Here is a 13,755-nt window from a genome sequence, read left to right on the forward strand (position 1 = left end):
CTGTTTAATCACTTATAAAGATGTCATAGAATGTTAATTTCCCCATAACATCTGGTCTGAGAACCTAGGCATGACTAAAGTTCTGTTTAAGCACTTATAAAGATATCATAGAGTGTTAATTTCCCCAAAGTATTTGATCTGAGAACCTAGGTATGACTAAGATTCTATTTAAACACTTGTAAAGATGTCATAAAGTGTTAATTTTCCAAAGCATCTGGTCCAAGGACCCAGGCATGACTAAGGTTCTGTTTAAAGATGTCATAAAGTGTTAATTTTCACCAAAACATTTGGTCCAAGAACCCAGGCATGACTAAGGTTCTGTTTAATCACTTATAAAGATATCATAAAGTGTTAATTTCTCCAAAGCATCTGGTCCGAGGACCGAAGCATGACTAAGGTTCTGTTTAATCACTTATAAAGATGTCATAGAATATTAATTTCCCCAAAGTATCTGGTCCAAGGACCCAGGCATGACTAAGGTTCTATTTAATCACTTATAAAGATGAATAATGGGAAGTACAATACCTTTATACAACAAAAGAACATATTGACAAAGGAAACTTTCATTAATAATAATACATTTTCTAAATCTTCACATTTTGCCTTATCGGTTCGTCCGCCGATAGGCAATACCGGAGTTTTTGTTTGTTATAAGTCCCTTTCAACAGAGGCCGACGACTCAATCTCAGGCTGATGCAATATGGCAGCCACCATGCATTGCTTAGCCGTGGAATGACTTCCAAGGATCTCTTTAACCTGGCCTTTAGACAGGTATTTCACCTTTTGGTGTAGAGTAGAAGAGACAGCTCCCAGGGTATGAAGCTAAGATCTGGCCACAATAGCCGTGTAGGGCGAATAAGCGTCCACCACCTCTGAACCAGTTTGCACGAGTAATCTAATCTAACCCCTTGGAATGACAATCTTCCCATCAAAACTTACCAGAGGAGAATTGTAGGTGGTTAAGTCTTCAACTTTTAAGTTCAGCCCCTTGAAGGAATCTATGGAATCTACCCTTAGGCTATCGAACCACCTCATTGCCACGGGTCCTAGACTGGATGAGAACACCTTACACATCAAAGCTTCATCCTTGGATGGACAACTATTCTCTGATTAAAGTGGCTCACATGTTCCATGGGATCCGTTCAACCATTGTAGATGGTGAACGTTGGCTGATGAAGACCTAATCCTACCATGCTTCACCATTGCAATCACTATTACACAAGTTCTTCTCACAGACATCGCCAATTGTAAGGACCAGATTCGAGACTCAATCCATGATAAATGGACTTAGGCCCAAAAAGCCCAAAACAATGAATTTGTAGAAAGTAGGTTAAAGAACTAGGCCCTAATGAATTTGATAATGGCTAGTATAGATTTAGAAGATGATTAAGTAAGAACAAAGAACATAGAGCTGAATGAATTCACCATCCAAGGAGGTAAGTTTTCATTTAAATCAATTAAACAGCTTACAAGTGCAGTTTAGATTGCTACAGTGCCTTTTCTCTATTTTCCCCTCCCCTTTATCAATGGAGGACTTCTTACATTATATAGGTCCTTTAGGATGATCTCGATCTTACATCTATTAATTATTTGAGACACTACTTGAGTACTTGTCCCATCAGACACCCTATCTGCCTTCTGTTAGTTATGGTAGCCAAGGCAACACTGTTCAGAGATCTTCTCCACATAAATGCAACCAGAAAGTTAGCTGCAGGGCATTAAATGCGATGACAACAGCTTTCCCTTAGATATTTCCTAGCTCCCATCTTACTTGTAGGTTCATGAGACATGTTCCTATCACTAGAGTTTCCTCAAAGGTCACCTTAACTTTTTAGGAGACATATTTGAGTTGTGCTTAGTCTATCGGAGGAGACATTACTTCTTGGACTATCCTCCCATTCATATTTCACTTATTAGATTCTAAGCTCAACTTTGCCACCTCCATTTATTTGTCTTCGAATCACCATGCTTTCGGCCAGAGCCCAAGGCCCAATATATGGGCTGGGCCCTTGACCCTACAATATATATATATATATATATATATGTTTTTATACTAAAATAGATAGAAATTTTTGTGTGAGTTAATATAAATGCTCATTAAATATCTACTCTTAATATTAGTGCTAGGCCACCAACGGTCTAAACATGTGCACACCCTCATAAATTCGTTAATATATGCCTATACCACTTTGCCCAGGTTTAAAATTCACAAAAATGTAAATGACAAAATAGGGGTACTGTAAACTTGTTGGTGATGGATAATGTCTATATCCCCGTACATTTATTTTAAAGCCCATTTGCACAGGTGGGATCACAATTTTCAAAAAATGAAAATAGAAAACAAACAATGTTGATTAAATCATTTTCATCCATATTGTCAATATCATATCTTATATAAAAAGTTTCGCATAGTGATAGTGTATTGGAGGTACTTATGAATTGTAAAATATTTAGGTGTATATTGTATGAATTGTATCATATCATTAAATTGTATTTATTGTACGATATATAAACATGTAGGTTTAAAATAAGTTTTTTTGTTAAAATTTGTGGTTTTATTTGATATAAACAAGCTATTAGATTTTTTTAACACAAAATTATTGAAATACTTAATTGTAATTGTGTCCAATAAAATAACATGTCTATGAGTTTTCTCCCCCTCTTTTCTTTCTTATACAAAATTTGGACTACACACTTAACACTTCACTTTCATACATGCAATTGCAAATTTGTTTTTTGTGCTATGAAAATGTATTAAATGAAAATATAACTGTATTAAATGAAAATATAACTATCTTTTATTTTTGTTATTATTGTTATAAGTCTAAGAAGATAAAATGCAAGGAATAAATATAAAGGAAAAATAATTAGAAAAAGAGATAGTAAATGATGATGATGAAGAAAATGTTATTGAAAAAATAATTTTGCAATATAATTAATAAGAATTGGATAGAGTTGGTTAAATAAGATGATGAAAATAAATTATTATTTTAGTTCATATATCATGCATATCACTCCCAAGTTTATTCAATTTGAATGTGTATATTATAAATATATGTTAAACAAGCACCTTAAGACTGAATGCCCAACTAACTTGACCATCCCTCTGAATTTATAATGAATATACATTTTATATATTTAGTATATAATATTTTTTTATATAATATTATTAGATGTCCAATAAATACATGACAAAATAAAAAATATAAATATAAATAAATAAATAAATATATATATATATATATATATATTTTTTTTTTTTCAAGGGTGACGAGAATTTTTTTTCATCCCTTTCCTTCTACTCCCCCTCTCGGGCCTCTCCACTTCGAGAGGTTAACTATTGCACCAATACCTTGGAAATTGGAAGCACCCAGATCATCCAATCCAGCTACTTCCCAACATCGAATTCTTCTTAAGAAGGGATACTCACTACTGCTTCCATAACAGAGACGGCGTCTCCTTCTTCAAAATGCCCATCCGATTGCAAAAGAAGTTCTCGTCCAATATGGCCTACTTTCTTTGTGGTGGGTCTTCATCAGGTGAGGCTGAATCTCTCTCCCCCTACACATTTTACTACTTGTTTGTTTCTGAATGTGATGCCTTTACAATAAAAGCTTAATTTAGAATGCCAGTGATAAAAGAGGAGAGAACAATGTGGTGGAAATTTGGGGCCTTGTTTTTTCCTACTTGTGTCAACCCAATAAACATCATGTGTACTAACTTACCATTAGCACTGTGATTCCCTTTTATTGGAATTATGGGGGTGAAATCGTAAATGGGTTTTTTACTATTTATTTAACTGATATGGATGATAATGTTTTGTAATAAAAGTCATTGAGATCGTACATGGTTTTAAGTTTCATGCAAAGTGTTATTAGTGACATAGAAATGTGATGGAGTTGCAGATCATGTGTGAGTGTGACAGATTCAGAATGTAAAATTGCATTTTTCCATTTCATACAAAATAGCATCAATTTTTGTAGACTATGTACTGAATTTATCCACAAATACAGTGACCATTATCTATACTATCCCAGCTCTCGACTTACTGCCCGAAAACTAAACAATATCTTTTTCCCCCATTGTATGTTTGAATTTGGCTATAAACTAAAAACTGGATGGCTTCATTCCCAGAAACTGAGTTTAAGGAGCTGCAACTTCTGCACAAGGCCAACAATGGCTATTTATGCCCGTTGGTTATGTTATGCTTGTTTCGTTCCTACATACCTCTATGAATGAGATCTTAGAATGGGTATCACTTCTGCTTACTTTTTGGCATTGTCTCACCAAGAAAATTAAATACTCAAATCTTCCAAGGTGAAGTCCTTGTGCATATTCAACCTCCTACATTATCAATTTCTGCGAAATGCATAGTGTAGTAAGAACTGTTTTCAACTCCCTACGAGCCCAGTTCAACTATTGAAGACTAGATGCTTTTACTTTAGTTTCCCGCTGTTGGATGAAATGAATTCAGAAGTAAGAAGATTGCTCTGGAAGAATTTTCATTTGCTTAAGCACCAAAGCTGCTTTTTTTTTGAGATCATCGTCATGAAGTAGCTGTATGAGGATGCCCTCAAACCGCTGAAATAATGTTTGGGTGATCTGTGTATGGTTTAGGATCTTCTGGAAGAGGTCTAAGGCTTTGGTTTTGGCAGGTATGGACCCCTTCTCGAGGACTTGTAGAATGGCCACCACTCCCTGGTTGTCCACAATGGCTGCAGTTGCATGAGACAGTGTGCTATGGTCAGTTAACAATGTTTCGAGTGCCATCAAAGAAGCCTCTGCCACACCGGATTCTGTCTCACTCAAAGTTCGCACCAGTGGCTTCACTGCATCAGCCTTGACGAGGCAGAATGTATCTCTATGTGAACAAGCTGCACCATGAACAGAACATGAGATTCCGTTTGTTGATGAGGCTGAGCAGCACCAAGACATGTTCGGTAGAAGCTTAGTCAAAAAGAGCATTGGCATGGAATGCTTGCTTCTCTCTGTCATGATGGTTGTATCAGAGACTGACTGGCTGGTGGATTGGGATAGTTTGGCAAGTGCAATAGCTGTTCGCTGCTTGGCTAGTGAGCTGCCCCTGGAGAGAACACGAACTAGTGAAGGGTACAGTTCAAGTTTGCCCACTTGCCTCTGAAGTTCAGGTTTGCTAGGTTCTGCGTATCTCATCAGTGCTGCTAGAGCATTTTCTAGTAAAGATGTACCCTGGTCAGCAGGTGCCCTGTTTCCATTATATTTCTCATCGGCGTTGCAAATCACCTCATGAATGGCTTTTAATGTGTCCGATTTGCAGAGTATCTCATCAATAGTAATATCATCTTTGGGAAGCTGGCTAATGATTCCAGCAGCAGTGGACCTTTCTTCAATATCTAGTGAAGACGTGAGGATGCTTGCCAGGGTGGTAATTGCTAACTCTTTTGCAGGAGATGGTGGTAGCGAAACCCCTGCAGGATCACCTTCAGAAATGCAGTATATCAGCTTCATTGTCCACCGCTTCACCACAGGTTGGTCACTGTGAAGCAAAGAGAAGAGTTGCCCCGCCGCATTTTCATCTTGTCGAATTAGGTTTCGAGCTGTCTCAGATTTCTGGCTGAGTTCAACCAGCAGGTGTAAGAACTGAACCTTAGTTTGAGGATCAGAGCTGGCTACAAGCTGCAGAAGGAGATTGACATTATGCTTCGATTGGAGCTCCTGCAAGCCCTGATATTTCTGAAGTTCAAAGTGCTGACTAGCTCCAACCAGTAGAGCAAGAATCTCTGCAGCTTCTTCTTTCTCTCGTGGGTCAGACCTGACAAATGAGATGAGACCGAGCAAATGAGGTATTGTAACAGGATCTTTTAGAAGTCGCTTTACCATCTTGGGGTACTCTACAAGCTTTTTGATAGATCTGAGGCAAGTTGCTTTGCATGCTGGGGTACTTGAAGAGAGCATCTGGACTAAATTATGTGTGAATTGCTTGTCCTTTAAGACCTGAATGTTGATTTCCTTGAGTTGCATCTGTATCAATGCTGCAGCCATCAATGTTCTGGTCTCTTGAGGTCCTGCAAAAAGTGACACAGGTTATGGTTTGGCTTGCCATTAGATAGTGTATCATATGAGTGTGTGATATTACCTTGGTTAAAGCGAGCAACAAATGGTTGGAAGTGTCCGGCTTCAGCCATCTTAACAACAAAATGTGTATTAGAGGAGAGATTTTGCAACACATTGTGGGCATTCTGTGATACATCAGGGTTGTTGTTTGAGAGTAAAGAAACCAAAAGAGGAATGCAGTCTTTTGTACTTCCTATTTTCTCTGCAAGGGTTTCTCTTTCTGACAGCTCCAACAAGATTGCAATGGCATCTGGTTCTGTTCCATCTTTATAAATCTGCTTCACGATGCGACGGACAGCCCCTGCTTCAACCATGGCTTCCTGCAAGTTTCAAGCAACAAAAATTATTACATTTAGTTAGGTGGAAGATGAAATAGTAATGTGATCAGCTACTGCACTCAGCATTTGCTTACTTTGTGATTATCACAGTATTTAGCTATGTAGTAAAGGCATTTTAGTGCCGCAGCACTATTTAACCTATCGTCTTTTAGTATCTCCACCAACTTTGGTATGAGTCGTTCCTCTGCAACTTTGGTTGCATATGAAGGCTTCTCCATCAAAAGTTGCATGTCCTCTAAGGCCTTGTTCTGTCTAGACGAGTCATCTGATTTGATTCCAGGCACTGCAGCTTGGAATCTTAAGTCCATATCTCGCTGCTTCCATTCTTCGATAGAGTTTCGAAGGGAAAGGTTTGGCGTAAGATCCAGGGATAGGAGCTCCTGTCTGCAGGTAGGGCACTTTCTCTCCCCCCTTTCAAAGTATTCCTGAATGGCTTTCCTCTCAAAGCTGTGGCCACAGGGGATTGCAACTGGGTCTGCCATCATCTCATGGCATAATGGACACATGAATGAATCAATTGGGTATTGCTGGTGGTATGTGGCAATTCTTTTATCATCGTATGGCCTCGTAACAATTTCTGTACTGTACAAGAACTGAATCAACTGCGATAATTGTAATGCCTCTGCCTGCTTCTTTTGAGCTTCCATTTCTTCTTTTTCCTGCTTCAGAAGTTCCAATTCAGTCTGCACCATGGATGCATTCACACTAGCACCAACAGCTTCTGCAATCTTCTCCAGGAGCTTTACAGCATTCTCCTGATTCTTATTGCTCTGGGATATTGAATTTTCTATCTCAGAAGCAATTGCTTCTGTTGCTAATGCTGACTGAAACTCCATTGAGCTCAAGTTGTCAATGATCTGGTTAGTCATAGTCTTTAAGTCCAAGGTTATATCAAGATTGATTAGCTGAAACGAGGAAATAGTCTTGGCAATATCTTTGGCCATATCCTGCATCTGCAAGAGTATTGAGTTTGACTTAAATAAGAGATGGATGCGACTACCAGATTTGCAATCTTGAATGATCTTGCAGGCTTTATTCAGCTGGAAATTCAAGTTCTCCAATGCAGCTCTTGTTGATTCTAAACCTCTTGCTTCAACAACTTTCTTGGCATTCAATGAGCCAAGGAGGCTTTTAAGCTTAAAAATATTATTGGAGAATTCCTGAAAGCTGTTCTTGTTCAGCATCGCATCCCTTGTTTCACTAACAAGCTCGATTGCCTGTTGTGTTACATTATCCCATAGTGCTTGTAGTAATGCTATCTGGATTTCTCCATTGAAGTCCATTGTCTAGAACATCCACTATCTAGGTACCAAAGACAAGCGTCAAGCACTTTTAGCACAGTATGAACTGCAAGACAGATATTGTCTTCCTTCTTTCTCCAAACTTTCTTGGTTGTGGTAGGAGTCTTAACTCGATTCAATCTTAAAGGCTTAGACTGAGACGGTCTACAAACTAACTCACTAATGAACCTAAACTGCTGGGTATCCAAAATTGATGAAAGTTTAAGGTCTGTTTTGGGTATCAGGATCTCCCTATTAGGTCAGTCAATTCCACCAATGATTCCAAGCAACTCGATTAGCATCCAGTTCTGCAATCGTCAAATTAAAAAACATTTAGAATTTGAAACTGCGGTACAGAATTTGATTAACACTAAATTTTCTTTTCACATAACTCCTCTCTCTACACGCAGGTTGCCTATTGCTGTGAAGAGGATTTGAAGCAATTTTATGAAGGTTTACTTGTTAATGGCTGTTGGGTTAAGTAATTAGTAACCATATGTTTTTTCTTAACTCACTGTTCAGTGCTTTCACCATGTTCTCTAAAAGATTATTATTTTCTGTGATTTTAGAATTTAGAAGCCATGTTTGTTGAAACCTGCAATCTAGCAGACTAGCACTAACTTTAGCATTAATTCTTACGTAATAGGCTTATGAGTCAACTCAGCACAATTAAAAGTATAAAAAATCTTCAGGAAAAAAAAAAAAAAAAAAACTAAGTAAAAGAAAAAGAAAACAGTAGAAGCTCAAGTTACTGACCTGTATAGATGATTCAGAAGGCAAATTCTTGGTTGAAAATACTCCAAAAAGTCCCTCTTGGGTTGTGTTTCCAGAATCCAGAGTTGAACTTGATATGGTGAAGTCACTGGGAAGTTGTTAACTGTTGTTATTATGAGTCATGACTATCTAAAAAAATTAAAGGAGACAGAATGGTTCTGCAAAATGGGGCTGAGAAAACTGTCTCGAGGACTTTAAGAGACGAGAGGATGCTTAGAATGGAAGAAATTGAAGAGGAAACTGGGGCTGGTCAAGTTCAAATGAGAGAGTCCTCTACTCCTCTCATGTCCTTGTTTTTGCATTATGTCAGGGGACCCAGTTGAAGTTTTCACACACCAACTAAAATTAACCAACCATACAATTTAACTATAAAAGTCTCCTATGCTAACCCTGACCTCACTTCGTCTCTTTGACGCGTTAGAAGAATCACGTGCTCAAGACTTTTGGGGGGCTTTGCATAGCGCGTGGCAGACAAGTGATTTTCCCCCTCCATAATTCTATGCTTACAAAGAGAATTTAAATCCTTAGACAACTTTGCTGAAAACTCTTTTCAAAGCCGCACTAGTTAAGTTACAAGACTTTTTATAGCAGCTTCATGAGATAAGGCTAATGATATTGTTAAGCATAACTCTGGGCAGTCACTTTTCATTTTATAGTTTTTTTAATAGGTCCTTTAAAAAATAAAATAAAATGTTGTCTGAGAGTTATTAGAACCAATGTTACCAATTTCATGCTAGAAAATTATATTCCAGTTAGTTAACTGATATGAATAATACATTTATTTTATCTATTTCAGTTTGTTTTACTAAATTCCGCCCAATATAATGACATCTTTTTTTTTTTTTGAAACAAGTATAATGACATCAATTGGTACATAAACAAATCATTTTTTTTTCATTACTTTACTCACATATGATAATTTTTTTTTTTTATTCTTTTACTTGTATATGACCTATTGTGTTATATATGATGATAATATTAAGGATGTTTATATTATTTAATTTTGAATTAATAATTTGATATGCTATAATATTATGTAATGAATTGCACCGAAATAGACCAATAACGAATTGCACCATTTAAATATATAAACCGTAACTGAATTGACAACTTTGATTATAATACCTTATTAATCCCTTGGATGAATGTACTCTCCCAAACTAATGGGTCATAGTTCTTGAGTCCACAGTCTAAAGCTTTTCTTTATAAAATCAAGAAGTGCCATTTGATACACTGGATTTAGGAAGTCCCTCTTGCCAGGAACATGAGGGCGTTCATATTGTAGAATTTGCTAAGTTTGGCTGCCTCTATAGATTTTATATGCTTTTGGAGTTGGAAGTTTCATCACAAAGACATCAAGACCAATTCCACGTTACTTAGAAAGTAAACTGTAAAAGGAGAAAGTAAAAACTAGTCACCACTAACCAGAGTCCAGAAGGAAGCTTGGTCATCCGCGGCATTTCACAAGAAGCCGTGTTTGCATAACCTGGGTAAATATGGTAAACGAAAACATGATTGTGATGCATTTAACAAAGTTTTAACAATATGAATGCGACGGCCGCGTTCTCTCTTCAACTTGCCTTAGAATATAGACCACCATGTTTAATCAACTCGTGTTAAACGACAACAACAACCTACTATTACTACTATCATTACATGCATCACATCACCGCCCCTCTCTATGTGATACTAGGTTTTAAATAATATAAGTGGTCTTAGCATTTTTCAAGATAGGTGGAATAGAAACGTATTTCGCCCGAGTTGTCCATTTGTTAGTAATTTCAATTCTTCCTTGGCTAACATCATAGGTACTTTAGATTTATAAATTTTAAAAAAAATAATAATAATAAAGAAAGAAAGAAAGAAAGAAGACTATAACTCAATTAGGAAATGGGGCATAGAAAATGACGGATATGACATATATTAATGGGATCTTATAATAGAGTATATTTGAGTAATTTGTAATTTGTATATGTCCAGAGTCTTGTAACTTAAATGACATCTTCTAGTGTCATATGGTAGATTTTACCTCCAAATTTTTTGCCTTGTAATGGCAAACACAAATAACAAATACAATAGAATACTTACAAATAGCAAACACAATGGAATACTTTAAACAGTTTTAGTGAATGAAATGCACAAAAAGCCAGGGACAACCATTCTTTGGCCTGGTCCCCAAAATTTTGAAAAGAAATAAAGGATATATATAAGGACTAATTTTAGCAATTTGGTCCTGTAAAATTACACTTGCCCCTCTCCCCCTTAACAATATCATTGACCCTCTTAGTAACATCCATTAAAAAAAAAATTATAAATCTAAACCTTAGAAAAAAAAAAATTAACAAGCCCAAAAAATTAGCCCAACAACAAAATCACCAATAATAAATCTAAAAAAAACTTAGCTCAATTTTACCAAAAACAAATAGTCCTAACAACAAAATTAATCTAAATGTTATGAATTAGATCATTCCATCAAAGTAAGAGGCGTTGAACGGTTGAAGGGAGAGGCAATTTCACTATCATAAGGAGACCGAGACGCACTAGCCGAGTAGCACGGCAGCAGCAGAGTTGCACCACAGCCCCCAAATCTCTCTCTCTCTCTCTCTCTCTCTCTCTCTCTCTCTCTCTCTCTCTCTCTCTCTCTCTCTCTCTCTCTCTCTCTCTCTCTCTCTCTCTCTCTCTCTCTCTCTCTCTCTCTCTCTCTCAGAGTGTGGTAAGTGCTAAAGAAAAAAAGAGAAGGGAAAATTGAGAAGTGTGAACGTGTAGCTATTGTTTTCATTTAAAAAAATATATATAATGAATACATAGTGGGACCAAAATTGAAATTCACCGTAATAAATTTGTCACATAATGCACAACAAAATTAAAATTAATGTTTATAAAAATTAATGTTCATAATTTATTGGCACAAAAAAATTTTAATAATTCATTCCAAAACAATAAAGTTGCAATTTTTTAGCTCAGCAATGAATAGGACCACTAAAGTAAAAAATACAAGACCACTTTCAATTTTGTTCTCATTATGTATGCATTATATTTATTTATTTTGGTCCCACTATGTATGCATCATATTAAAAACTACAAGACCAATTTAAATTTTGGTCTCACTAGGGTAGCAATGCTTCCTTTGCTGCTATAAATAACTCATCACTAAGGTCTAACATCAAAGTCGTCCAACTACATGATCAAGAAGTTCACTTTGACAACCTACTCTCCAACCTTAAAGTTCGCACCATAGCAAATCCTAGAAACGGGTTGTCCTTGGGAATTCACGGCCTTAATTGTACTAGGGAATTTGCTCACTTTTAACCCAAGTTCTTGGATCATTTGTCAACAACAAAGTTGTGGGTGGCACCCGTGCCCAACATGGATTCAGCCCCCTTAGCATTCACCTCCACGTGAGCATAGGACAAGTCTTTAGTTGTTCTTGCACCAAGTGCATTTAGAAACTATGATGAGTTCACACAACTAGGAACTTCACCATCCAAATGTTTTTTGTCATCATCAACAACTATCACATTCAACTTCTCATGTTTTTGGTACTCCCTTACTCGACGAGGCCCATTACAAATGTAAAAGTCAGAATTCTTTTGTCCTTTGCCTTGCTGTGAAGTCTCACCCTTGGTAAAGGTCTTTACACCCCCATCTTTCTTCTTCTTACCGTTGTTTTTCTTGTCTTCCTTTTGCTGCTTATCTTTGCCTTTGTTTTTAGACTTTCTTTTTTTCTCATCCCCAATAGACCTGGCAAACCTAAAGTCTACCAAAGCATCTGCAACAGCCATGGCAAATCACGAACCCCCTTCCTTTGTGTTGTGGGGATCACCTTGGAGAGTTTTCTTGAGTAATTAATATAACATATAGAGACACACTTTAACCCAAAAGGCATAAGCCCTACAGGTATGTGCTCAATTATGTTATATTAACTACTCATTCTTCTCATCATTATTCATGTGAGACTTAACTCGCATGTGTAACCTAATAATCTTCCCTTCACATGTGAGTCTCTGTGATAAGAATGCAAAATGTCATATTTTTCTCTCTTAATGTTTAGTATTTTATATTTATTTGGTGCCCAAATGTACTCATTATTCTTATATTTTGATTTAGGATGCAAATGGAGGCATTAAGTGCAAAACGTAGCTACTTGGGCGATTCTGGACAGCTTTGACATCACTTCGTAATCTGCACATAACTCTCTCCTCCGAGCTTCGATTGAGATGATTCAAGATTCTATGGAACGCAAAGACAAAGCTCTACAACTTTCAAGTTTTGAGTGTTGAGAGATACGGGCTGGATCAAGGTCGAAATTGGGCTTGAAGTTGCTGCACCTGCACTGTTGACGTTTTGGAATGTTCTTTTACCTGCAATTCTAATATGCAGATCTGATGCGGTTTATTTTTGGAAGCTTCCAGATCTGATGCACAAAAATTCCAGCTGAAAAACACCACTTTCCTAGTTATATTAGGACTTTGTTTTATTTTTAATATTTTTCTTTAATTAGTCAGATTTGGATATTATTATTTAGAATATTTTTAGGAGATTTTGTAGGCTTAGGAAAGGGGGAATTAACATGTAAAAGGGGGAGGAGAAATTAGAATCGGACACATGCCTCTCTCTCCCCTCTTCTCTGATTTTCTCCTTCGAGTTTTCATCATGGCCTTGCGTGGCTAAACTTTTATACTTGGTCGAAGGAAACTGAAGCCTCGAAATCAATAAAACTGTGAGATCTAATTTGTTTTTATTGTTCAATTTATTCTTTAAATATCGGATGTTCTTCTGTGCCTATTTTCATGATTGTCTCATTTAAAGACTAAGAGGCCTACTAGTTTATTATTCGTTGCAATCTACTACTAGGTTAGATATCAAATCCGTAATTGTTTGATCTCTCTAACTTGTGAAGCAACCAAGATTTAATGATTTGCTGCGTTAGAAATTATTAGATCTTAGGAAGAACCCTTAACTAAATTAAATATAATCGCTTGTGCTTGTGTTGTTTAGTTTCATCGATCTCTCTAATTCTTATGGCTGCTACTAGATTAAACCTTTAACGCTTGTCTTGGGTTGTTTAGTAGTTAAGGTTTATTAGATCGCTTGTTTTCTAATTAACTACGACTAAGGAGAGATAGGAAAATAGTTTCAACGGTGAATATCCAAAGTGTGAATTGATATATACTTGCATCGATGATCAATTGTAAAATTCTGATGGTGGATGTTGACTTAGACCAAGATTTGTTCTTTTGATTGATTTCGATACTTTAATTTGAATTGTT

General features: G+C 36.6%; 1 protein-coding gene across 1 annotated transcript; it reads right to left on the minus strand.

The window, feature by feature from the left end:
- Nucleotides 1-3,933: 3,933 nt before the first annotated feature.
- On the minus strand, nt 3,934-8,781 carry LOC126718041 (U-box domain-containing protein 44-like). Its single transcript, XM_050420067.1, has 4 exons — nt 8,468-8,781; nt 6,506-8,019; nt 6,116-6,413; nt 3,934-6,044 (listed from the first exon to the last, which is right to left on the minus strand). The coding sequence occupies exons 2-4, from the start codon at nt 7,712-7,714 to the stop codon at nt 4,471-4,473; spliced, it is 3,081 nt and encodes a 1,026-aa protein (XP_050276024.1). The 5' UTR covers nt 7,715-8,019; nt 8,468-8,781; the 3' UTR covers nt 3,934-4,470.
- Nucleotides 8,782-13,755: the final 4,974 nt, after the last annotated feature.

The sequence above is a fragment of the Quercus robur genome, chromosome 3 (genome assembly GCF_932294415.1).
Source record: "Quercus robur chromosome 3, dhQueRobu3.1, whole genome shotgun sequence".
In the NCBI taxonomy this organism is placed as follows: Eukaryota; Viridiplantae; Streptophyta; class Magnoliopsida; order Fagales; family Fagaceae; genus Quercus; species Quercus robur.

Excerpts from the sequence above, each read along its gene's own strand:
- LOC126718041 (XM_050420067.1), bottom strand. The coding sequence starts at position 7,714 with ATGGACTTCAATGGAGAAATCCAGATAGCATTACTACAAGCACTATGG. Across the intron at positions 6,414-6,505 it reads AATACTGTGATAATCACAAA|GAAGCCATGGTTGAAGCAGG; the intron begins GTAAGCAAATGC and ends TGAAACTTGCAG. Across the intron at positions 6,045-6,115 it reads TGTTGCTCGCTTTAACCAAG|GACCTCAAGAGACCAGAACA; the intron begins GTAATATCACAC and ends CACTTTTTGCAG.